The sequence below is a fragment of the Acartia tonsa genome, chromosome 14 (assembly GCF_053477335.1).
Source record: "Acartia tonsa isolate MP-2025a chromosome 14, ASM5347733v1, whole genome shotgun sequence".
Classification (NCBI taxonomy): Eukaryota; Metazoa; Arthropoda; class Copepoda; order Calanoida; family Acartiidae; genus Acartia; species Acartia tonsa.
Window position 1 is genome coordinate 19,482,774 of NC_137273.1, and position 27,257 is coordinate 19,510,030.

The following is a 27,257-nucleotide window of genomic DNA, read 5'->3' on the forward strand; positions in this document are numbered from 1 at the left end:
ACCCCAGATTAATTCTTGAAAAAGAAATTTTTTATGGCTTTCCATTGCGAAAGAAATAGCACTTAAAAGTAAAAAATTAAATCAAAATTAAAATCATGTAAAATTTGTGACATTTTTAGTGGAGCCTGTTATCCCAGAGCCCGACAGGGATCCCTGCAACCCCAGCCCCTGCGGGCCCTACGCTGAATGCAGGCCCGAAGGTCCTAGACCCGTCTGCACGTGCCTGCCTGGATACTTTGATTCCCCGCCAAATTGCAGGTTTGTGTTTATATAATGTTTAGCGGCATTCAGTTCCAAATTACGCATCAGTCTTTTTGTAACTCAAGTATAATTTTGTATAATTATTATTTTCCATCAAACTATTTGTACAATGTAGAAAAAGCATAATTTCGATTTTAAGTATCTAATGAGATATGTTACACCTATGTGGAGAGACAGCGTAAAAAGGCACCTAAAAATGACGTTATACGATAAAATAACCAATGAGAAGCCAGTACAAATTTTACCAATGGTTAATTACAGTGTACACTGGCCTCTCATTAGTCAACTTTATTGAATGACCTCATTTTTTTGTGTCACTTTAGGCTTTAGCTCTAACCACCAGCTGAATTTATTCAAGTAAAATATTTATTATGTAAATGTTTCACAGAAAATATCATTACAAAATTATATTAAAACTTTTAGACCTGAATGTCTGCTGAGCTCTGACTGTGAGCTGAGACTGGCCTGTATCAACCAGAAGTGTGCTGACCCTTGTCCTGGAACCTGCGGCGCTAATGCGGAATGCAAGGTGATCTATCTCTTTTTCAGAACATTTATCTATGTCCTTTACTCTCATTTTTAGCTGGTTTCTACTCATTTGGTAAAATCCATTGTAGATGCAATTTCAAAATCAATAGCTGTCTCTTATTTGATTTGTCAATCAATAAATAAGTCAATATGTCTATCTATCAATAATTAATCTGTCTATCCATTAATAAATTAACCTCTTCAACAATCCATTAAAAAGCCAATGAACTATTTAGTCTCTTCATCAATCTGTCTTTTTATCAATTAAATTGATCAGTCTTAAGGCTATCATTAAAATCTATCTTTTGTCAATAAATTATTATCTTTACATCAATAAATTTATTTGTAATTCTATCAATAAATCTATTCTTCTATCCATGAATAAATGAATCTATCTATCTATCTAGGTGGTAAATCACAACCCCATATGCTCCTGCCCACGCGGCTATACTGGCGACCCCTTCTTTAACTGTATCCGGGAACCCGAGATTGTGACCCAACCCGAGAGGCCCAAGATTCCGTGTGTCCCCTCGCCCTGCGGCCCTAACGCCATGTGCAGAGAGGTTAACGGACATGAGGCGTGTACCTGTAAAGCTGGGTAAGTGCATTTCCAGTATGGCTGCGAAACCGATTGATATCCTCTGGATTAGAACCGTTTCTCAGTCACACTTAAAAAAAATATGTACAGCATCGTATTACAAACAAATTTCCTCAGGAATATTAAAAAATATTATTAAAAAAATGACCCAAATATGATAATTCCTATTTCCAAAAATCTTTTTAAGCATGTGAATGGGTTTAAATTTCAGATTTTATAAAACATATTTTATTATTTTTTTTTCATTTTATTGATCTTTTTTACGTTTTGTATTGTCAAAGAGGAGTTTTTTTTTCTATAAATATTCCTATACATTACATAACCATGTTCTGAGAAAATTAATTATAACTTAATTGATTTTTTTCTTCCTATTTCAATGATTTTTCTATTTTGCTTTTACTTTTAGGAATTAATTTATAAATATGTCATTAGCACGAAAAAAAAACAAATTGATTAAAAATATACATAGTTTTGTCGTTAATATGTTAGACCTGTTAACTTTTCCAATGGCATATAAGCGGCATAAATGCCAACTGTTTTGACTTGAATACCCAATTAAAAATATAAATACTTATCTTTTAAGAAAGACTTTGTAAATAATTTTTTTTGTAAGAAAAGTGTACTAATACTGGGTAAGTCCAAGCTTCTTATTTTGAGGAAAGTAAAATAAGGGGTTTTAAAGGTTTAAGAGAGGTAATCTAATTTTTAGAATTTTAATTGGGTAAAATGGGAGTCTTCAAAGTTTGAGGGGGGTATCCCCTCCTTTAACTCACACTTTTGACTTCTATGTATAATATCTTACCAATATTTTGCCTCACGGAACTTGGCCTAACCTTTATCTGTCTAGGTATATTGGAAGTCCACCCAACTGCCGTCCTGAGTGTGTTATCAACAGCGAGTGTGCCAGCAACAAGGCTTGTATCCAACAACAGTGCCAGGATCCTTGTCTAGGTGCCTGTGGTTACAATGCTAGGTAAGTTTAGTACCTTTTGTTGCATAACCTTTGGCTTTAGGTTGCAAGTTAGGTTATTAAGATGCCTATGGTTTCTAGAAAACAGCTGAAAACAATTCAAAGAAAAGAACCTACTTTTTAGGCAATGCTACTTTTTGCTTTTAACTATAATAGTTACAGTAATATAAGCAATTAAAGAGATCTTATGCTTCAGACAAATGAGTAGACTAACGTCTTATTACTTTGTACTTTTATTTTAGATAAAAGTACGAAAAATAGATATATTTAATATAGTTTATGTATACTTATTGTTTTGCTTAAAAAGTTATAAAATTTTAAAAATGCATCATACAAGCATAGTTATATAAAAATACTTTAGATGATCAATAGTCAGCATATATTAAAAAGAATCCTTTTTAATGGAAGAAATGTTTTATTATGTTCAGAATATTAATACTTTTATTACCTTTTTTTGATACGTAGCACCTCTTTAAACTAAGGAAGAGAGGGCAATTGGCCAGCAACCTTTAACTTTAGTTTGAGAAAAAAATTATGGGGATTATATTGTCATAGGAGAAATTGCCTTTCCAGTACCTATCAGAGGCTTCACTGAAAATGAGAGCCTTATTGGTACAGTGGTTATTGAGATTTTTTGGTATAAACACACAGACCCATTAACACATCCTGATTCTTATATAAGGATATAAAATAATCAAGTCTACATCTGCGCATCTATGACCATTTCGTGTCTTGTTTTATACATTATGAAAAGAGAAAAGTTTCATTAGCTCTCAACAATTTCTTTATACTTCAAATGGACCCCTTCACAGTAGCTTCTTTGTACTTCAAATGGACCCCTTCACAGTAGCTTCTTTATACTTCAAATGGACCCCTTCACAGTAGCTTCTTTGTACTTCAAATGGACCCCTTTACAGTAGCTTCTTTGTACTTCAAATGGACCCCTTCACAGTAGCTTCTTTATACTTCAAATGGACCCCTTCACAGTAGCTTCTTTTTATAATAGAAGATGATATTTGTTATAGAAAGCCAGGAGGAAGGGGATAATGGGCTGATGATTACACTAGTCCCCAAAGTTTTATAATAACGTTTTCTTAATAACTTTGGGGACTTAAATTTTGATTGATTGGTTCATTAAGTTGAGTGTCCAAAAGTAGTAATTTTGCCTATCATAATTGGAGATTTATATCAATTTATCGGCCATTTTCTTATCCCTTTATATCCCCAGATAAAAAAAAAGTTGCTTAGAATTAAATTTTACTTTTTATAATACATTCATATACACTTTTCTCTACTTTATACTGTGAAATAATTTATTATTCTTTTCTAACTTTTTTGCTGCGTACATACCTTTAAAAATAAAGATGGTTTTTGCAACATAATTATTAATGGGTAAATATTTGTTATTATAGTTTGCAGGGATATTGAATGGAAAATTAATTATAAAGTTTTAATTATGGATCATTAAGATACACTTCAATGTTCGAAATTAACAGTGCTGCGTTTAAGATTAGTAGGATATGTATAATTTAAAACTGTTCTAACAGTGTTTGTGACCCTAGTCCCTAGGTAATTCTACCCCACCCCCTTCTTTCCCTAAAAAATATAAGTATGAGTGACTAAAATGCAAAATTTAAGAAAAAAGTGTTCTAATATTTTGCTCATATTGAACGCAGGAAAACAGATAAATTACGACAGACTGACAGACAAAGTAAATTATATATTTGATGCTTATCTATTTATAGAGTATTCACAAATTATGTTTAGCTCTTTATCTTGAATACAGGCTGGGCAAATAACGTTTCCCTCTAAACGTAGCTGATAGACGGACGGACGGACAGGCATACATTCCGAATCATAGAGATGCTTCTTTATTAAAAAAAGTAGCTAGTTTTCTTATTGAAATACTAGGTAAATAATTTGTACTCTAAAGCACATTATCATAATTATAATGAAACAAATATGATAATGCAGATATGCTTTTAAGATGAGGGACAGGATACTTGCAATTTTAGTCTTTGGTAGCTGATAAATTTCTGTTTGTTTAAGAAGGTTTAAAAAGTAAAAAGTAACTTTCTATGTTATTTTAGATGTACCGCTGTGGCACATAACGCCATCTGTACCTGTCCTAAGGGCTATACCGGCGATCCATTCAACGGCTGTTCTCTCATACCCGAGGTGATCACCCGCCCGCCAGAAAAGGTGGACCCCTGCAACCCCTCGCCGTGCGGAGCCAACGCCGAATGTTCTGAACGCAACGGCGCTGGGGCCTGCAAATGTATCCCCGAGCATATTGGCGATCCATACGTCGGCTGCCGCCCCGAATGTTTGATCAACACAGAGTGCCCCAACCATTTGGCATGTATGCAGAAGAAGTGTAGGGACCCGTGTCCAGGTTCTTGTGGAGTCAACGCCCAGTGTACTGTTCGCAATCATAATCCTATTTGCACATGTAATCCAGGTATTATAACTACTATATTATGTATTAATGGAAAGTATTGGAAAAGTTAGAGAAGATAAGAAATAGCCTTAAACCATAAAAAGACTTAAATTTTAAAATAGAATAGTATGAAACCACCAGGGACCTATATACAGCTCTTATGGAATAAAGAACTTGGTTCTTTTTTTTCATTGTGAACAATTATATTGGCGATTTACACCAAGTACCTTGTTGAGCACTGATCCCGATCTCATTTTTGAAATAAATTAGAAATAATTGTTAGTTTGTTTAATACTTAAGGTCAGGTTAGTCTGGGTTCTATTGGGTACTGGGTAGCCCTGCAGGGGTACAGAATGTTAAAAACTAATCCTTCTTATTTGCAATTTATCTTAAAAGCAAAGGGGTTAGTTATTATTGCTCAAAAGGCAATTAGTGTGAAAGCACAGTATTCGAGTCTGCATAAGAAAATTTAGTTCACTTTTTATTTTATTGGTTAAAATTTGAATTTAAATATACATCGGACTATATATGGCATGTTCTTAAAATTAGGATACGGTGGCGACCCACTATCAGCCTGCCAATTCATCCCACCAGTAGAGGAAGTCATAGGCGACCTAGATCCTTGTGAGCCCAACCCCTGCGGGTCAAACAGCCAGCACCGGGAGGTGAACGGGGTGTGTGTCTGCTCCTGTCTGCCCGAATTTATTGGAAACCCGCCTGACTGTAGGCCGGAGTGTGTAGTCAGCTCGGATTGTTCCCAAGTGACTGCTTGTCTCAACCAGAAGTGCCGTGACCCTTGTCCAGGTATAGTAATCATTTCATATACCTGTAGAGTAGCTTCACTTAAGCTTTTTTCTACAGTTGAGCATATCATTTTTCAATGCCAACTTTATATTGATACTTGTTATCATACTTCCCCCCCCCCAAAAAAAAATCTAATACTATTGGTAATGTTATTTCTTAGATCTTATGTCAGATTCTCATGTTTTCTAATAGAGAGATAAAAACAGCGGGCTAAAATAACGATTTCCCCCTTTTACACCCCTTACCCTTTCCCCTCCTCTCCTACTGGGTTAACAAACTGACCAATAAATGACATAGGAAATAGCAACCTCACTTGTTCCTCTGTCATGATATCCACGTATATTCTACATCTATTCTTATACACCAACCCACATACATCGAATAATACCGTTATATGTATAATCTTATTTTACGAGATTATCAATCTAAAATTATAATATAAGTACATCTATATTTGCAACGTTTTGCAAAAATTTCAATTAAAACTTGTGTTTGATAGGTTCCTGTGGTAACAACGCCCGATGCCAAGTTGTGAACCACAATCCCATCTGCCAGTGTGCTCCCGGCTATACCGGCGATCCATTCAGCGGCTGCAGCAAGATTATTGTGACTACACCGCCGCCCCGTCCTGTACCGACTAACCCGTGTCAGCCAAACCCTTGCGGGCCTTACTCTCAGTGCAGAGATAGTGATAATGTAGCTGCATGCTCGTGTCTGCCTAATTATGTTGGCACACCACCTAATTGCAGGTAAAAACATTATTACGTTGTGCCCATAGGGACTCTATTTGCGAGAAGAGGGGAAGATGAGGTAGAAAATGGCCTAAAACCATCCAAAGTATATGATTTTAAAATGAATTTATGTTGGTTCACCTATTAATTGCATGTAAGAACAATTTTATTTTTAGCAATAGTGCCCCTAGAATTGGGCTTTATCCAAGGGTGTGAGAGGTGAGGCAGAAAAAAAAACTAAAACTATCCCTATTATTATTAAGTTGAAAAAATAATAGCCTATAACCTTTCAAAGACACATGTGAAGCTTCCATGAAATGCAGAATTATCTTAATGGAAAACCCAAAAATTTAACTACTATACATAATGGGATGGGTAACAGGGATTTATAGAAAGGACAATGAATAATAAATTATTCTTCTTACTAGTCGACTCTTATCTTTCTCGTGAATATTAAAAATCTGCGTAGCTTGAAAGCATTGAATGAGGAATAAATACCTTACATTTATTAAATATACAAATGTTCTTGAATTTTTTTGCATCACTTTTGTCATTTTAGACCTGAGTGTGTTATCAACGCAGAGTGCCCCCAGAACAAGGCGTGTATCAACGAGAAGTGTGTTGACCCTTGTCCAGGATCATGCGGACCCAATGCCGACTGTTCAGTTTACAACCACCAGCCAGTTTGCCGTTGTCGGTCAGGCTATACCGGCGATCCGTTCCGCGAGTGTCGTTATGAAGTCACAACAACTACAGTGCGAACAACTGAATTTGTTGATCCTTGCGATCCTTCACCGTGCGGAGCTAATGCCAACTGTAGATCACGCCAACGTGCTGGCGCTTGTACATGTATACCTGGATACTTTGGTGATCCATACCTTGCCTGCCGGCCAGAATGTGTCCTCAACAATGACTGTCCAACAGATAGAGCTTGTGTAAACAACAAATGTATTGATCCCTGTCCTGGTACATGCGGTATCAATGCTATTTGTAACACAAACAGACATATTCCTAAATGTACATGTTTGGAGGGCTACACAGGCGATGCTACAACCCAATGTTCTCTGCTACCAACTGGGGTGCCTGTCATTGAGGAGCTTAACCCTTGTGAGCCTGACCCATGTGGGCCTTACTCTCAAAAGAAGGAACAAAATGGCGTCTGTGTGTGCTCATGTCAGCCTAGTTACATTGGCAGCCCGCCAAATTGTCGCCCGGAGTGTCTTGTCAGCTCTGAATGTTCCCAGGCAACTGCGTGTATCGAGCAGAAATGCCGCGATCCCTGCCCGGGACTGTGCGGCATTAATGCGGAATGCCGCGTGACAAATCATAATCCCATCTGCTCGTGCATCCGTGGCTATGAAGGTGACCCATTCTCAGCCTGTACTCTTATACCAGGTAAGGATTTATTTGGTAGCGTAGCTACTCTATAATTAGATTGAGTCGTTCAGTAGAGCTTCACAATTGTGTAAAATGTTTATAATAAAATTTAATAAATAGTGATTTGGTCAGGGATCTATATGGATAAGACAACGGCCAATAACTTTAAGTACATTCCCATTGATGATACACGTTCTGTAGATTATATTAGGTGGTTGAAACTTTTAAACTTTAAAGATTTGTATGTATTTTATTGTTTGTTGTTTATTTATTGTGAGATCAGGATAAACAGAAATTTGCAACTATTTATTTATCCTAAATTTATTTTTATCTCTAGTTATGTGTTTTTGTTAAATTTCATACTACTTAAAATTGTGTTGTTTACTAATCTACAATAAACATTTTCTTAACACATACATTCATTTTAAAAATTAGAAATGCTCAGTTTTGTTCTCTAAGAAAAACAAAACTGAAAGAGATTATATTAAAACCACCTCTAGATATAATTTTTTTTATAAATTGGCTTAAAAAAATATCGTTACATTTAGATATTCTAATAATTATTTTTTTAGTTACAACAGAAAGAGTAACCCAACCGGCACCAATCAACCCCTGTCAGCCCGACCCTTGCGGCCGCTACGCCCAATGCCGTGAAAAGGCTGGCGTGGCCGCTTGCAGCTGTCTGCCCGGCTACGTCGGCACCCCACCCAACTGCCGGCCCGAATGTGTTATCCACAGTGAGTGCCCGAGCAATCTGGCGTGTCTGAACGAGAAATGCCGCGATCCTTGTCCGGGAGCGTGTGGCGCGAACGCGGAGTGTAATGTGATCAAGCACAATGCCGTGTGCCGCTGTCTGCCCGGCTACCAGGGAGATCCATTCAGAACTTGTTCCAGAATCACAACGAGTGAGTACAGCATGCAATTTATTATAGTAATTCTTATTCTGTGCCAAAGTATGCAGGAAGGGAGGGGACATTGGACTGTAAATTACAATTGTATCCAAAGTTTTATAACCACATTTCTTATTCGTTGGCTGAAAAATTGTTATATTGAATGTTATTGGTTAGTTCCAATTATTTAAACCAATAGTTTTAATCTATAGAATGATAAATTTTGTTTAGCATTATTGGGGATGTTTATCATTTATCGTCCATTGTCTTATCCCTTAAGATCCCTGCAGAATGTGGTAGTTAATTAAGGGGCTTTTTTCCTTTTTTCATTACTGAATTAATTTATGTATAATTGACATAAATAGGATAGAAATACAAAACTCTTTTCTTAACTACCACATAACATATTCTTGAAACAAAACTGAACACTAAAAAAATTATTTCTGTTAGTTTGAATTTCACAAAGTGTTTGATAGTCGTTTAGTTTTGTTATATTGTTTGGTTGATTGACGTTAGTAAAATGTCCCATTTAAAAAAAAAAACTTATTTACATAACTACTACTGTCAATCAGTCAAAACATTTTTTTTGTTTCTTTTTTAGTTTTCATGTTGTAAAAGATGTTTCAAAATCATAATTTCACAGATTTGGATTATTTTAAAACATCTTGTCATTATTTTTTTCAATTATTAATTCAGGATTTAAGAACAGGTAAAGGCTAAACTAATATGTTATTCAAAGGTTATTTTTAAGGTGTTTAAACGGGTAAGTTTACAAAAAAAATGTGCATGTAATTGTTGAAATTGTTATTGTTGATGGTTTTGTTTATTTTTACATTTTTTGGATAATGGGCCTGCTTTTAGGTTTTATTTTAAAGGAGCTTTTAACCGGTGATAAGCTGTGTTTTATGGTGCTATAGAGCTTATAAAGTTATTAGGGTAAACAATGTTTAATCCAGGTGTGTTTACAGTGGTTTTAGGTTAAAATAAGTTATGGTAAAAAGGTTTAATACGGTATCCAATGCGTGGTGGCAGCTTGATGCTACTAATGTCGTCGTTTCTCTCTGTGCAACACTTAGACACTTCCCGCCAAAAAAAATCGGATTTCCCGCCAATATTAAACAAGGATAATATAATTCATAAACGGAATAGTATAAATGCCAAAAAGACATTTTAAATTTTGATAATAAGTTGAAAGAATTATTATAAATATGAAATGGCATGTATTGAATGTCTAGTTTTTTTTGCATGATTTTAGGTAATTTTAAAAAGTTTGCAAATAGCACAAAGTTTGTTAGATTTGTCTGAATGTTGCATTTTGAACAGTCACTAATATTTTTGCTTTTTTTGGTTATGGTTGCTTGCTTAGCTTTAGTATTATTATTGTATATTTTGAGAGATTTTTCATTTTATAGTTTTATTTTATTAGATTTATTTTAGTAATTAAAGGGCATATTTACATAATTTGATTGTTGGCTAGCCTTAAGAATTAAAAGATAGATCAAATTTGTAAGAATTTAATTAGAGGACCAAAATTAATGTGAATAAATCTGTAATTATATTTATTTTTTAAGTGGATTTTTTAAATCAAACTGATTTGATTTTTCAAAACAAAAAAAGTTTCTTAGTTATATAAGAAATCACATGCAATTGAAAAATTGTTTTTACCTCTATAAAACAAGGCATGTACAAAGTTAAAAAGCTGTTTCACTTCATGTTAAATATGCCATGTATAAATCTAGATACAAGTAGTCACTTTAAAATAGGGACATATGAACATATTCTTTATACAGAGAAGCTTCGCTTCTTCAAAATATAGAAAGTAAGTACCAATGCACAGTGCAAATATAGTTCTCATTGGTTTGCCAAAAAAATCTTATTTATTTGCACAAAGAATGTTTAAGAGATCTTACTTCTCATTGCCAACAAGTATCCACTGATAGAAATTGAGTCTTATTTAATACTATTTTTATATTAAAGTCCCACAAAAGAATTTTATTTCAAGTTGCTTGTTTATTAATCTTTTTGAAATATTCTGCAAATATTAAAGACAAAATTCAATAACAGTTGTTTATCTATTTTCCAAGTATGATTACGAATCCGAAAAATCTCTGTTTTGTTGCTGTTTTGAAGTTTGGTGTTGGGTAGTATATGGCTATTTTTTGATAAAAACATAACACTATGAATATTATACATAAACCTAAAACATAGAAATTGCCAAATTTGTGTATGTTTTGTTGAAAGTTAATATTTTAAAGTAAAGGACTAAATAATGTAAATAATAAAGTAATTCAATATTAATTGTCTAATTTTTGTAACAAAACTTCAAATTTTAGCCACCCGTGCCCCACCCCCGACAACGACCCCTCCCCAGCCCTGCTCGCCATCGCCATGCGGCCGCAATGCTCGCTGTGTTGAACGCAAGCGAGCCGCTGGCTGCATGTGCCTGGACGGATACTTTGGCGACCCGTATGTTGAATGTCGGCCAGAATGCACTGTTCATGATGACTGTCCGCCTGCCAAAGCATGCCAGGAATGCCAGTTTCCTCACACATAGTTTTAAAAAAACTTGCCTGAAAATATTTTTTTTGTATTTATAGGTTGGCTGCAAATGAATGTGTATTATTTTGCATGATATTTTTAGTTATATATAAATTTAAAAACAAGAAACTTAAAATCGATATAAAAGTAACAGAATGTCTCTGTCTTTGTATTGCTGTTGCTAGATCTCACTAACCGTTGAACCAATAAGGTTATCCTTTGCAGTGAAGATTTTTATAGGTCTAGGGAAGGTGTTTAACTTTTCTTGGGGGAAGTTACACACTCCCCATAAGTTTTTATTTTCGAACTAAACTAAAATCGAAAGTTGAAGTTACACTTACTTCCACCATTCAATTAAGTGTCCTTAAAGGACGCCTGCAAGAAATAACACGCTTTAACTGCTGAAAGACTGCCACAAGAAGACCCAATACCCCAAATTATAAGCCTTCAGCTTCAATAACAAAAAAGTTCTAGGCATTTCAAAATAGCATTTTATTTACTATGGAATTTTTGAAAGATTTCCAATGCTCATAAAAGAAAAAACAATATTAAATTACATTGCCTAGACATAAAATTATAACCTTATCTTTGTCAGAAACTCAGATTGCCTGTAACTGATTACATTTTTACAATAAAAACACCACATTTCATAGTCAAAATCTATGAAAAAAATTCGATTTAAATTGCATTTTTAAACGAAAATCATAGCGGAAACAAAGGGGTACACTAATACAAGCTTAGCTGTGATTGGTTGTTAAGCTGATTCGGCCTTCTGATTGGCTACAGTACATTCGGTACAACGCAAGTAAAACTTAATTTTTTTTAATGATTTTGACTATAAAAATTGGTATTTTTATTGTAAAAATATAATTAGTTTCTGGAAACCTAAATTTATGACAAAAATAAGCTTATAATTTTGTTTTAAGGCCACGTAGTTTAATTTTAAAGTTTTCAACATGAGCATTGCAATTCTTTCAAAATTTCCATTGTACATAAAATGTCATTTTAAAATGCCTAGAACTTTTTTGTTATAGAAGCTGAAGGCTTCAAATTTGGGGTATTTGGTCTACTTGTGGCAGTCTTTCAGCAGTTAAAGCGTGGTATTTCTTGCAGGATTCCTTTAAGGGCTTTTAGGGGCGTAGCTGCTTGTATGTAATAATATAGTATTATAAAATATAAAAGTATGTTTTTAATAAAATTAGCCCAAGCCAGCAAATGTAATTTTATGTTTAGTTTATACTGAGTGTTAGACCTCTTCATTTTTATAGTTTTGTGTAGTGAAAAAAACTATGTACAAATTTTAAATAAGTTTTTTTTACATGTTGTGTATTGATGAAAGAAAACCTTTTTGACTTTGGCAAAACAAGTAAAGTAGATAATGTACATTTAAATTATCATTAAAATTTTTCAAAGAAAAGCAATCTTTTTTTTTATTAGAAAGCAGGAAATCAAAAAAATTTCATTCAATAAGTTTATAGGAGCATGTTACATAGTTAGCATTTATTTTATTTCATTTTTAAATCTAATTTTCTTGAAGAAGAAAAAATGCACTGCAGCAAAAAATAAATATACTCTTTAATCTTTATTTAACACAGCATGAAATTTATATTCTACTTTTAAATTTATATCATAGCATTTGAAATTTTAAAATAAGCATATTGTGTAACTAAATAATTTTCTTCTACAATAGTACATTATTACATAAAAAATCTTTTAAATAAAGAGATATAAAGGAAATTTTATTGAATTGTTACAAGGAAATTCAATGATTTTTGATTGGTGGATAAATTTAGACAAAATAGGTTTTCTCTAGATACTTTTCCCTACATTGATAATCTACAAATTATGAAGAAAAGAGTGGTATAGTAAGGTTCATAATCATATCTAAAAAAAAATCATTGCAAAAAAAAACTGTGTTGAAACTGGTACCAACTTCTGTTGCTCAGAACTTGAAATGTGTGGACCCTTGTGTACCTGGACTATGTGGCAACAATGCAGACTGTGCTGTTAGAAATCATCTGGCAACATGCACTTGTAGGCCAGGTTATAGAGGAGATCCTTTTGTGCAATGCTGTAAGTTTTTAGTATTCTGATTATTTCATATTCTTTTTATTTTTCTACTTTTCAATAAAAAAGACTTGTAGACATATATTTCCTTTATTTTACAAGAAAAGACAATTCAGATTTTACTTTTTTAGAACTTGATTGTACATTTAAATTAATTTAGCATTGATTCCTGTAACCGAAGCTGTAATTGTTGACCCTTGTGAACCTAATCCATGTGGTCCAAACTCAAACCCTCCAAGAGTTATCGGTGAAAGATGTGACTGCAGATGTCAGCCTGGCATGATTGGCTCCCCACCAAATTGTAGGCCAGAATGTGTGGTGAACACAGAATGTTTGAGCAACCAGGCTTGTTTGAATAACAAGTGTGTGGATCCTTGTCCTGGATTGTGTGGGCTGAATGCTCAGTGCAATGTTAACAATCATTTCCCAATCTGTGTCTGCAGTCCTGGATATTTTGGAGATCCTTTTATCCAATGCAACAGAATCACAAGTAATTTCTTTTCTTCTAATTCTCTGATTTTGTATTATTTTCAAAAATATTATCATTTATATTATTAAAATTTTAGCAACACCTCCCAAGCCAGAAATCATTGATCCCTGTCGGCCCTCACCATGTGGTGTCAATGCAGAGTGTCGGGAACGTAACCAGGCAGCAGCCTGTGTTTGTCTACCTGGATTGTTTGGTAATCCATACATTGAGTGTAAACCAGAATGTACACTGAATCCAGATTGTCCTCTGACTCAAGCTTGTGTTTCTAATAAATGCATAGGGATGTCAATGCTTTTAAATTCATTATCTGGTTTTGTAAGGATATTTAAATACTGATATTGTTTGTCATTTGATGAATTGCTTAAAGTATAGGTTATTTATAATTCATTAACTTTTAACAAACTCCATAGTACATTTTTATTAAAACTCATACATAATACTTATTAAAAAGGCATTATCATTTTAACCCTGTAGATCCTTGTCCTGGTGTTTGTGGGCAACATGCCAGCTGCAATGTCAGAAACCATTCTCCAAGCTGTGTTTGTGATCCTGGCTATGAGGGAGATCAATTTAGAATTTGTACACGAAGAACCACAACACCTCTTCCAATCACAGAAGTTGTTGATCCCTGCAATCCATCACCATGTGGTGAAAATGCTAATTGTCAGGCACGCCAACGTGCAGCAGCATGTCAGTGTATACCAGAATATTTTGGAGATCCATATGTAGCCTGCCGGCCAGAATGTACTGTCAACTCAGATTGTCCCTCAAACAAGGCTTGTCAGCGAAACAAGTGTGTGGATCCTTGTCCTGGAACATGTGGAATTAATGCCCAATGCAATGTTAGAAATCATATTGCAATGTGTGTCTGTTTGTCCGGTTATGAAGGAGATCCTTTTGTTTCATGTAAACTCAAACCTTTGATAAGTAAGTTTTCATTCATTTCACCTTTCATTTCATTCATTTTAAAAAATTCCAATAATAACTCTAGATTATGATGTTTACCTGGATTAGACACACAAAATATTCTAGATATCAAATATTTTAAAATTTAAATCTGATCCTTACTTCTTTCTCAGTGATAAGAACAGGAAATTACTAAATCCTGTACTTTTGAGTAAAAACATGAATAGATCAAATTCTCTAAAAAGTAATAATAGGTTAAAAAGAGCATTTTATATATAAGCTAAGGAAATGGGATGAGAAGATTATAATTTTAGATGTGTCAAAAATATAAATTTAAAAGGAAATTTAGTTTTACATCACAAAGGACTTTATTATTGGTTTTTGTTAACTTTTAATGAATAAATAATGGGCACAAATTTAATAGTAAGATTTACTATTTCTAGTCAAACCAGTCATTGAAGAAGATCCATGTGACCCTAACCCCTGCGGGCCAAATTCCAACCCTCCTAGAAACTATAATTCTGATTGTCAATGCTCCTGTTTACCTGGCATGATAGGCAGTCCTCCCAACTGTCGTCCAGAATGTGTTTTTAATGAAGACTGTCCATCTGACAAAGCCTGTCAGGCACAAAAGTGTCAAGATCCTTGTCCTGGATTATGTGGACAGAATGCTTACTGTAGGGTCAGAAATCATATCCCTATTTGTGTTTGCAACAAAGATTTTACAGGAGATCCATTTGTCCAATGCTACAGGATAACTAGTAAGTAATATTTTCTTATTTGGAGCATATCTAATATCTAAAAATATTACTTTAAAGATAAATTTCAAACTTTATATTCTTGGAATTTTGCTTATGTAATTCTATCTCATAAGAATTTTATTTAGATAGGACAATATATCTAGGAATTTGATCTATAATATTTTTGAAGGTTTAATATAATATTTATTTGAATAAATTTATTTTTAAAAACAAAATAACAACTTTTAGCTACTGCAAGACCTGAGATAATTGAACCCTGCAACCCCTCGCCCTGTGGCATTAATGCTATTTGCAACAGTATTGCCAGAGCAGCCAGTTGTACCTGTATACCTGATTATATTGGCAACCCTTATATAGGCAAGATTTCAAAAAAAACTATGTTTAATAAAAAGGTTAAAAAACTGGTTCTATTTCAAATTATCTTTGATCATTTATTACTTTCTACATTCCACTTGATCTTCTTTGGCTGTCATATGTTTTTTTCTTAAATTAAACTAACTTAAATAATTATCTAACCTTTAGGCTTTAAGAGTCTATTTTTCCACTTTTCCTCCTTTAAAATGGAAACAAGTTATTCATGAACATATTTTACCCTTCTAAAACTTTTCTATTGACCATTTTGTACTTTTATATAAAAAAGTTGTTCAGAATGTACAGTACATATTACATATGGTTCTAATGTACATAAAAACTTCCTCTCCTAAAAACATATCCGTTTATACATAATATAGGATGTAAGTTACAGGGTGTTCCTATGTTAAGTTTCAACAAATTTGAGAATTTAAGACTAAGTATTGCACTAAATATTGGTGATTTAAATAGATTTTTGATCTTTCCAGTACTTTATTAAGAATTTTTTTTTTATGGCATATCAAAAATCAATGAATAATTAAGATAGTTTTTTAGATTTATATTCTACTTTTTATCTTAATATATTACAAACTTCTCTGCTTATCTGAATGTAGAAAATGAACTTTTCAAGTTAACCCAATTGGATTAAAAAAAATATAATTGCATATAGAAGATTTTATTTTCAAATTTATTTTTAGAATTTACTTGGTGGCAATATTTCTGTGGATCCCACTTCACTTACCTATGTACATGTACATACTTTACAAAGTACTGAGTACCTGCTTGGTAATGTGCAAAAATAAATCCCTGCTGGAATATTCACATTTACATATTTTGGATTTAAACAGGATTGAAGGGATTAGTGAATGGATTAAATTTAAATAAACCCTTTTTCAATTTACAGTAAGAGATATGGCCTCTCTCTTAGAACTTCAAAACAATTACTAAAAAATACAACTTTTTTATTAATGAAAATTACTGTATTACATTATTTTTTCAAGTTGGTGAAAGCTAGATGGTAAAATACCATTCCACATTTAGTATTCAATCTCTAACTCAACATAGACAGACTTATGTAAAATATAACTTTTTGGAGTCAGAAAACATATCAATTATAAAAGAAATATATTTCCCATTATTTTTGTTTGTTTCACTTTTATTTATTGTTCTCTTGTTAGTTTTGGAGAAATTCATTTTTTATAGCAAAGGTTTTTTTTAGTCTTTGACCTTTTTATTGCAGTTTTTCTCATTAATCTACAAATTTTTGAACAATACATAATTGAAATCTTGAAAATTATCCCAGAATGTAAGCCTGAGTGTGTAGTAAATGCAGAATGTCCTAGACACCTTGCCTGTATTGGCCAGAAGTGCAAAGACCCTTGTCCAGGTGTTTGTGGTGTTTTTGCCACCTGTCAGGTTATCAACCATCTGCCCTTGTGTAAATGTGACCCTGGATATACTGGGGATGCTTTTGTTGCCTGCAGAAGGGTGACAACACGTAAGTTAGATTTTATTTTTATAAAAATATTTAATTTTCAATAAATATATATATTATATGAATTAAAATATAATTAACTTCAGCACCACCCCAAATCACAGAAGTAATTGACCCCTGCAACCCTTCACCTTGTGGAGAAAATGCCTTATGCCAGACCCGTCAGCGTGCAGCCGCCTGCCAGTGTATCCCAGAATACTTTGGCGATCCCTATGTAGCCTGCCGGCCAGAATGTACAATCAACTCAGAATGTCCAGCAAACAAGGCTTGTCGCAATCTCAAGTGTGTGGATCCCTGTCCAGGATTGTGTGGTGTGAATGCGCAATGCCGCGTTCTTAATCACATTGCCACGTGCACATGTCTGCAGGGTTATGTGGGGGATCCGTTCACATCTTGTCAGTTGTTACCATCAAGTAGGACACTTTAAATTTTTATTCCTTATAAGAAAGCCATATAGTTTTCACGTCTTCCACCAATACAAAAAACAAAATGCTTTCTTTTCATTTGACCTTTGGGACTTCTAAAATAATGGTCTCCAAAAAGTTTGTCTGTCTGTCCCACCTTATTACTCTGTCTGTAGCATTTTTCCAAACTTGCTCTTATTTTGGTTATAGCTTAGCTAAAAGAACCTTAAGTTTTGGAATATGATTTCTATGTTTAAAGTTTGTTTGTATTATCATGAAAGAACATGAATCTTTTTAAAAATTTAGTTTTCACAAAGACTAGTCTTGTGTTCTATAAACTAGTTATAGAAAGAAAATTTGCTTTTTTACATCAACACAATTTGCCTTGTTAATAACAAATACAACACAATATCTGGGTTCTCATTTGCATACTAATGCTTGGGATACAAATGAAATGTCTTTGCCCTAATAAAGAAATCCAAACTCTATCTTGACCTAAATTTCATTTAATTTATTTAAATCTAAAAGTTTTGTATGCAGATAGTATGAAGGGACTTTTGCAAAGTTATAATTGACTTTAAAACATTCTATACTTTCAGCAATCTTGCAATATCTGTTTTAATCAATTTCTTTTTATCTTTTTCTTTTACAAGAAAATTGGTTAGCTGGAAAATTTGATTACTGTACATAATATAGTATTGAGATTGGAAAGAAAACATTTTATTTAAAAAAAAACTAATATTGATTTATTATGGGTTGTTTGTAAATTGTATCTTTTCAGCTATTCTTCCAATTGAACCTGTAGTGGTTGATCCCTGTGAACCTAATCCTTGTGGACCTTACTCAGTGATTCCATATGCCAGAAATGGCCGGTGTGAATGTAGCTGTCAACCTGGCATGATAGGCCTTCCACCAAACTGTAGACCTGAATGTTTAATCAACAATGATTGTCCTCAAGACAAGGCTTGCATCAACCGCAAGTGTGAAGATCCTTGTGCAGGCTTGTGTGGAATTGATGCTTATTGTAGAGTTAGAAATCATATTCCCATTTGTGTCTGCAACAAGGGTTATAGAGGAGATCCTTTTTCACAATGTACTAGAGTTACAAGTAGGTTTTTTATTATACATTTATTCATTAAACTTTTTTTTAATCTTTAAGAGAGAATTTTAACACACCCTGTTTTGTTGTAGCCACAACTCCAAGACCCGAAGTTATTGATCCTTGCAACCCATCACCTTGTGGTTTAAATGCACAATGTAGAGAACGCAACAATGCAGCTGCTTGTACTTGTTTACCTGGTTTATTTGGCAATCCCTACATTGAATGTAAGCCAGAATGTACAATAAACCAAGAATGTTCCCCAACCCTAGCTTGTGTTAATCAGAAGTGTGTGGATCCCTGTCCAGGTGTTTGTGGCCAGAATGCTTTCTGCACAGTCTCAAATCATAGGCCAGTGTGTACCTGTAATTCTGGTTATTATGGAGAACCATATTCTCAATGTAGAAGAACAACAAGTAAGTTTTTAATACAATGTTTTTTCCTTTATTTTATTTAAGAGTGATATCCATAATTCTTTTTTTTGTAGCACCACCACCTGTAACAAGACCAATTGATCCTTGCAATCCTTCACCATGTGGTTCTAATGCTGTATGCAATGATAGAAACAGAGCAGCTGCCTGCCAGTGCCTTCCTGAATACTTTGGTGATCCATATGTAGCCTGTCGACCAGAATGTGTTGTCAACTCAGACTGTCCCTCAGACAAGTTATGTCAAAGGAACAAGTGTATTGACCCATGTCCCGGAACATGTGGTATCAATGCACAATGCCGCGTAATGAATCATGTGCCCACGTGCACATGTATAGAGGGTTACATTGGGGATCCATTTACCTCCTGCAGATTAAAGCCTATACGTAAGTGCATGTTCTTTACTCCTAAATTATTTCTCATAATTTTTTTCAATTGCTATGATTTTTTTGCATAATTAATTTGTTTCTTTCACAATTGCATGATTTCAGCCATTGAACCAGTTATAGTAGAGGACCCTTGTGAGCCTAACCCATGTGGGCCTTACTCCAACACCCCACGGAATCTTGGAACACGGTGTGACTGTTCCTGCCTGCCTAATATGGTTGGATCTCCACCCAACTGTAGGAATGGATATGATAAATTCGTTTTATTGACTAAAAGTAGAGCATACACTGCCTGAACAAAGGATCCTGCTAAAACAATTGTGTTTTCAGAAACCCTAAACCTTTCACATTTATGAATGCATGTTTATATAGATTTTGTTAGCATGGTGTTTAATTTATTAGTTCTTTCAACTTGTTATAATTTTTAATTATTATAGACATAAAAAAAGTAATTAAAACTGATAAGGATGTAACATCTCATCCAATTAATATTATTTTAAACTTGATAAAATGTCAGATGTTTTATTTAGAAAATTCATAGAATTATTTCCATATTATAAATTCCTTACATAATATCTCCACCAAAAGTATGTATTAGATATTTTTCTTATTGTTTCTGTAACTTTTTTGTTAGGAAAAAAATTAAGGAAAAGTTATTCAGTATTATTTTTGAATTTTAAGATTAACTTGCAAGGGTCTGCGAGGGAGATGTATTTGCCAAAGAAAATAATTATAGATATATCACAAATGAACATACAAGTAATATTTTGTTAGACGGCTTACATATACCCGATGGATGGACAGACAAATCAAATTATAGAGTAGCTTTACTACCAAATCATCATTGAAGTTGAATATGATCTTATATTACCTTTTTCAGAGAGGAGAATAATTAATTTACTACCTTAAAAGAAAAACAGAAAAAAAATATTTGCCTAAAAATATACTCTTTCTAAAATCTGTTTCAATTCTGAATATTGCATAGTCTGAACAAACAAAATATGGCAAAAGATTTCAACTTTTTCTTCAATGAATAAAATATCGAATCCAAATTTGTGCAGGCCTGAATGTATTTATAACAACGACTGTCCGGAGGATAAGTCTTGCTCCAACCAACGTTGTATTGACCCTTGTCCAGGCACAATTTTTAAAAGATTTGCATTAGTTTTACCTTCTTGGCGTTTTCCCTGAAAGTGTCTTGTTGAACACCGACTCCCTCACCCCTTTCTCCCATATTTTTAAATAAATTGAAAATAAGGAGGGGGGGGGGGAGGTTTCTGTTTGTTTTTACTAGGGTTAGGACCACCAAAAGGAATGCTAGGCTTAGACAGAAAAAAAACTATGCCCCTTTATTTTCAATTTATAGTTTTATTTTAGTGTAAAAGCCCCTTCTTTCTAATTTTTCACACTTAAAATAGATATTAAAAAAAACTTCAATAAAACTGTAAGACAAAATTGTGGCTTTTCTACAGGCTTGTGTGGCTATAATGCAGAGTGCCGGGTTCGAAACCATGTCCCCTTGTGCATATGCAACAGAGGATATCAAGGGGATCCATTTGTGCAGTGTAATAGGATAACAAGTAAGATATTATCCTAAGTTTCATTTAATAAAAAACATTTTAAAAAAAGGCCTCTTTTTATAAATCTGAAAGAATCTTTTTATTGCCAATGCGAAGGAAAAATATTTTGCTTTTCTTTTTAAATCAACCATAATTTTGTTTTTGTATTATTTTCTACAATTAAAACAATTTATTCTTAGTATTGTTAAATATTTGTTCTTTTTTAAGACAGGCTACTTGATTTTTTTTTATAATTTGAATACATTTTTTTGGAATTATAACAATACTTATAATTTTTAGCCACAACAGAAAGGCCTGTACCTGTATATGAGCCTTGCAACCCATCCCCTTGCGGCATTAATGCCGATTGCACAGAGAGAAACGGCGCAGCGTCGTGCAGCTGCCGTTATGACTATATCGGTAACCCGTATATTGAGTGTAAACCGGAGTGTGTCACAAACGCGGAGTGTCCCAACGATAAGGCGTGTGTAGCGCAGCATTGCCGCGACCCGTGTCCAGGAGTGTGTGGGGTGCATGCCACTTGTGCGGCGGTCAACCATATTGCGCGCTGTACCTGCCTGCCCGGATATCAGGGCGATGCATTTGTTGCATGTCAAAGAGTAACAAGTAAGTTTGTTTAGCTGTATGACCCACTCATTGGCTATGAATGTTATTGTTCTTGTTTTTGTTATCATGCATTTTTAGATTAGGTCAGCTATTATTGTTAGTTTTTGAGTAAAGCATGATAAGTGATTTAGTAAAAATCAAGAAGGAATGTATCTTTCAATGTTTATGCATTTCTTTAATTTACAATAGGTTAAACATTTTTTGTGTCAATTTGTGTTAAAAGCATGAAAAAAGTGTGTCAATAGGTTAGGTTAGTTTATTGCACAATTTTTTGATTGATTGATTGTTTGAAAATGCGCCATCTTATTGCATGGTTGCCAAATCAGATCAAATGTTTGATGATCAGTTTGGCAAATAATGTTCAAATGTGTTTTGTATATGTTATATTTTAGCAAAGCAACCCCCATAGCACTAAATTATTACATTTATTGAAAATGCCATAGTATTGTTTAAATATTTTTTTTGTTGAAAATTTTGCATCCCAAAACTTTTGTTTGATTTGGCACCCCTGTAATAACCAGCATATTGATTGATTGATTGATTGCATACTGTATATACATGAATGCTGTGTTTTGAATATTACAGCTCACCAATGAATGTCATAAAGCATGTTTGAACATGAATGTTTATAATTTCAGCACCTGTAATCCCAACCCAACGTCCTGATCCATGCAATCCGTCGCCTTGCGGTCAAAACGCCCTGTGCGAAAACCGCAACAGAGCTGCCGCCTGCACTTGCATCCAGGACTATTTTGGAGATCCATACGTTGCATGCCGACCGGAATGCACAATCAACGCGGATTGTCCGTCAACACGTGCCTGCAGGAACCTGCACTGTGTTGACCCCTGTCCTGGCTTGTGTGGGGTCAACGCGCAGTGCAAGGTAATCAACCATATAGCTACCTGCACGTGTATTGAGGGATATGTCGGAGATCCCTTCTCCACTTGTAGTCTCAGACCTATACGTAAGTTTTTTGTTTGTAAGAAATAATGTTTTACAGCTAATTTACAGCACGGTTTAATTACCATAGAATCTTATTCTAGCAGTTTTAGAAAATTTGTATTATAGTTTTTTTCGCACAATATTGCATTGAGAAAGCATAAAATTTAGATTTAATGTTGCATGATTTGTCAATAATTAGCATGATTCACCTTTTAGCCATTGCACCTGTGATTGATGAAGATCCCTGCGAACCAAACCCATGTGGGCCCAACAGCTTACTACCACAAAGATTTGGTGATGACTGCCGTTGCACCTGTCTGCCAGATATGCTTGGTTCACCGCCCAACTGCCGTCCAGAATGTACCATCAACGATGAATGTCCACTGGACAAGGCTTGCATCAGCCGCAAGTGCCAAGATCCTTGTCCTGGACTGTGTGGAATTAATGCGCAATGCCGCGTCAGAAATCATGTGCCAATCTGTGTCTGTATTAGAAACTATCAAGGAGATCCATTCTCACAGTGTAATCTTGTTACAAGTAAGTATTCCTTAGATTTCAAGTAGCAAACTTTCTCTTTAATTAAATCTGTTCATCAGTCCGTAACACTATAGGAAATGTAACTTTCTCAGGTTCTTTTGAATATAGACAGTTGACATTTTAGTGAACATTCCAATAACTTTAAAGGACATAAATTTTTTTTTTTTAAGATTTGTTATTTGCATGTCATGACAACTGCACATCTGCTCTTTAAATCAATTTGTCTGTTTGCAATATTTTTTTGTGCTTTGCTACTTCTGGATGTTGTCATCCATGTTTTTATTGCTCAATATTAATCGTACTGAATCCTATTAATTGAGGGTTTAATTTTGTACAGTACTTATTCGTAGATTGGGGTTTTAAAAATATTTTACAAGAGTTTGTTTACTAAAATTTACTAAATTAAGAGATTATTTAGAAGTAGCATTTTTGTCCTAATTCTTTTAAAAGTTGCTTACAGCCTCTGTTTAATGGGTGGCTATCATAGAGTTTATAGTAAAAAAAAATCATCCAGTCCTCTATAAATACCTTTTTTATCTTAACCAGTTTGCCCAATTAATTTTATTAATTTAATAATTTTTTTTTTGAAGTTTATCTGTCTCTTCACTTCATTTTTTATTTTCTAGTGAAAAATCGTCGTTTTTAAGAAATCAAATTAGAATATTGAATTGATTATTAGACTATAAAAGTTTTAAAGATTTTTAATCAATATAATAGATTTGAAATCTGCATAAAATTTTAAGGATTTTTATAAAATTCGTTTTTTATATAATTCTTTATTTAAAGGCGCAAATACGATTTAAGTTAATAAATTTTGACCAATAGGATAGCTGGATTGGAAACTACCTACGCTCTAATTGGTTGAATGATGTACGTCACTTAAGCTTCTCCAATCAGAGCGCAGATAGTTTTCAATCCACCAATCACAGATCTCAAAATTATTTAACTTAATTTGTATTTGCGCCTTTAAATAAAGAATTATATAAAAAACTAATTTTATAAAAAATCCTTAAAATTTTATGCAGATTTCAAATCTATTATATTGATTAAAAATCTTTAAAACTTTTATAGTCTATTGATTATTAACTTTGATTAATTTTAAACCTAAAAGGGTAATTTTGATATTAAAATCTCAGAATTGGATGTTTTTTTTTCTGAAATGTTTTTAGAATTATGTTTTAGCAAACTTTATAAAAAAAATACAGGATATTAATTTAGAATCATACTTTTCGCATTAAATATATTAAAATATAATAATGAAAATTTGATAGAAATTAGTTATATATTTTAAAAGGTATTAAATTTTCACACAAAGGCAAGAATTTCAATTTTAAATTTATTAAATATTGAAATTTGGACGTCATGCCAGTAAGAGATCTCCTATTTTGAGATAACTTTTTCAACTAAATAATTCTTAAAATTTTATTTCCAACATATATTTTGCAATAATTTAAAAATTTTCAATGAATGTTCCTTTTCAGCCACCTCACCAAGACCCGAAGTTATTGATCCTTGCAACCCATCTCCATGTGGAATCAATGCACAATGTAGAGAACGCAACAATGCGGCTGCTTGTACTTGTTTACCTGGTTTATTTGGCAATCCCTACATTGAATGTAAGCCAGAATGTACCATCAACCAAGAATGTGCTTCCAATTTAGCCTGTGTTAACCAGAAGTGTGTTGACCCTTGTCCTGGCGTTTGTGGTGTACACGCTACCTGTTCAGTCACAAATCATTATCCCATATGCCAATGTGATCCGGGCTATGAGGGCGATCCTTTTACCGCCTGCCGCCGCAAAACAACACCGCCGCCTGCAGTTACCGAAATTATTGATCCCTGCAATCCTTCCCCATGCGGATCAAATGCTGTGTGCAACAATCGCCAACGAGCCGCCGCTTGTCAATGTATCCCAGAATATTTTGGTGATCCATATGTGGCCTGTAGGCCTGAATGTGTGGTCAACTCGGATTGTCCGCAGGATAAGTCCTGCCAGCGGCTGCACTGTGTGGATCCTTGTCCTGGCGTTTGTGGCATCAATGCCCAATGCAATGTGAGAAATCACATCCCCACCTGCACCTGTAGGGAAGGTTATATTGGGGATCCTTTTACAGAATGCAGACTTCAACCTCAAGGTACTATTTCAATTTTAACAAAAAAAACATTATAAAGAATATACGTATTATTTGAAACTTAAATTAAAAAATTCTATAAAAATTTTTTACTATTTTTTTTTACATTTTATTTACATATACTAAAAAGTGAGTATCTAAATGTTAATACAATCCAATTTTCAGTCATTGAACCAGTAGTTGCTGAGGATCCCTGTGTACCTAACCCCTGCGGGGACTACACCAGCCCACCCAGGCGTAATGGCGACCGTTGTGACTGTTCATGCCTTCCAGGTATGATTGGTAACCCGCCCAACTGCCGTCCAGAATGTGTCATTAACCCTGATTGTCCGGAGGACATGGCATGCCAGAATCAGAAATGTTTTGACCCCTGCCCTGGAACTTGTGGAATAAATGCGCAATGCCGCGTAAGAAATCACGTGCCCATCTGTTCCTGCAACCGTAACTATTATGGAGATCCCTTCTCAGTGTGCAATCCAACAACAACCACCCCAAGGCCTATTCAAATCATCCAACCCTGCAACCCATCTCCGTGTGGTATCAATGCTGAGTGTACAGAACGCAACCAGGCAGCCTCTTGTAGATGTATCCGTGACTATATTGGCAATCCTTATGTTGAGTGTAAACCCGAGTGTATCAGTAATCCAGAATGTCCCAGCAACCTCGCATGTGTCAACCAACACTGTGTAGACCCATGTCCCGGAGTATGTGGAGCCCATGCTTATTGTATTGTTACAAACCACGTGGCACAATGTCGGTGTGACCCAGGCTTCACCGGCAACGCTTTTGTGTCCTGCCAGCGTATTACAACAACCTCACCACGGCCCACACAACGTCCTGACCCCTGCAACCCGTCGCCCTGCGGCCAAAATGCTCTCTGTTCTGACAGAAATGGGGCAGCTTCGTGTACCTGTATCCAGGATTATTTTGGAGACCCATACGTGGCCTGCAGGCCGGAATGTACAATCAATGCCGATTGTCCGTCAGACAAGGCTTGTCAGAATCTGCATTGTGTTGACCCATGTCCAGGATTGTGTGGCATCAATGCTCAATGCAAAGTTATCAATCACATACCAACATGTACTTGCAACGAAGGATATGTTGGTGATCCATTTACATCCTGCCGTCTTCAGCCTATACGTAAGTGTTTAATTTCAGGGATATAAAGGGATAAGATAATTGCCGATAAATTGATGTACATCCCCAATGATGATACATAAAATTACCCCTTTTTGTAGATTTCAATTGATGGTTGAAACATTTACACTCTCAACTTAATAATCTAACAAATCAAAATCCACTAAAGGTACCAAAATTTAAGCCAACGAATAAGAAAACACTATAATAAAACTTTGGGGATTTGAATTCAGTTAGTTTTCAAAATTTAAGATCTTTATAAATAGTAAAACTACTTTAACAAGTAAAACACTTCATATAAGAGAAGCTCTGCTAAATATAAGAATGAGTACCTGTTTGTATTATAAGAAAAGTTTACCAAAAACAGTTTTTACTTTCAAAGAGAAAATTACCTTTAGTAAAATAAGACATTTCCATACTTTTGTCTTTTTTACTTTTCTATGAATTTTATGATAAATTATCTAAACTTTCAGCATTTTTATATAATATTTCCCTTTTGAACTTTACTCAAAGTTGAAAATATACATGGTGTCCCAAAAAAGTGTTTCTGTGTAGTGAGTGAGGCATTGGTTAATTCTCTTTTTTTTTGCAAAACTACATTTAATTTATATAGTGGGTTTAATTGTCTCTCAAAAATGGTTAATTATTTTTTTTCTTGACACCCTGTATATTATACACTTTACTGAACTTATCCTTTTTGTTAAAGTTTCCTTTTGATCCATAATTTATGTTTTTTTCGTGTTTTTTAATAAACTCACAGTGCATATTAAAAAGAAGAAAAACTTTTAAGAATATCAA

The 27,257-nt window shown here is 34.1% G+C and overlaps 1 protein-coding gene across 7 annotated transcripts in view; it reads left to right on the plus strand.

Annotated features, from left to right (window-relative positions):
• The window catches only part of dpy (fibrillin-like protein dumpy), a 256,661-nt gene that overhangs the window by 177,719 nt on the left and 51,685 nt on the right, over positions 1 to 27,257 (plus strand). For 6 of the 7 annotated variants that reach the window (XM_080147847.1, XM_080147848.1, XM_080147849.1 and 3 more), the window contains 13 exons: positions 120 to 258; positions 685 to 790; positions 1,197 to 1,387; positions 2,235 to 2,360; positions 4,448 to 4,818; positions 5,347 to 5,601; positions 6,101 to 6,350; positions 6,892 to 7,727; positions 8,282 to 8,614; positions 22,349 to 22,675; positions 22,870 to 23,190; positions 24,672 to 25,325; positions 25,488 to 26,462. In XM_080147847.1, the coding sequence (XP_080003973.1) occupies positions 120 to 258; positions 685 to 790; positions 1,197 to 1,387; positions 2,235 to 2,360; positions 4,448 to 4,818; positions 5,347 to 5,601; positions 6,101 to 6,350; positions 6,892 to 7,727; positions 8,282 to 8,614; positions 22,349 to 22,675; positions 22,870 to 23,190; positions 24,672 to 25,325; positions 25,488 to 26,462 (4,884 nt within the window). Of the gene's footprint in view, positions 1 to 119; positions 259 to 684; positions 791 to 1,196; positions 1,388 to 2,234; positions 2,361 to 4,447; positions 4,819 to 5,346; positions 5,602 to 6,100; positions 6,351 to 6,891; positions 7,728 to 8,281; positions 8,615 to 10,932; positions 11,127 to 13,080; positions 13,211 to 13,364; positions 13,695 to 13,770; positions 14,005 to 14,168; positions 14,622 to 15,043; positions 15,362 to 15,589; positions 15,719 to 17,015; positions 17,211 to 17,293; positions 17,621 to 18,392; positions 18,720 to 18,802; positions 19,127 to 19,197; positions 19,525 to 19,629; positions 19,764 to 20,583; positions 20,663 to 20,996; positions 21,105 to 21,383; positions 21,711 to 22,348; positions 22,676 to 22,869; positions 23,191 to 24,671; positions 25,326 to 25,487; positions 26,463 to 27,257 lie in introns of all 7 variants that reach the window. The other variant, XM_080147853.1, reaches the window with a different exon arrangement.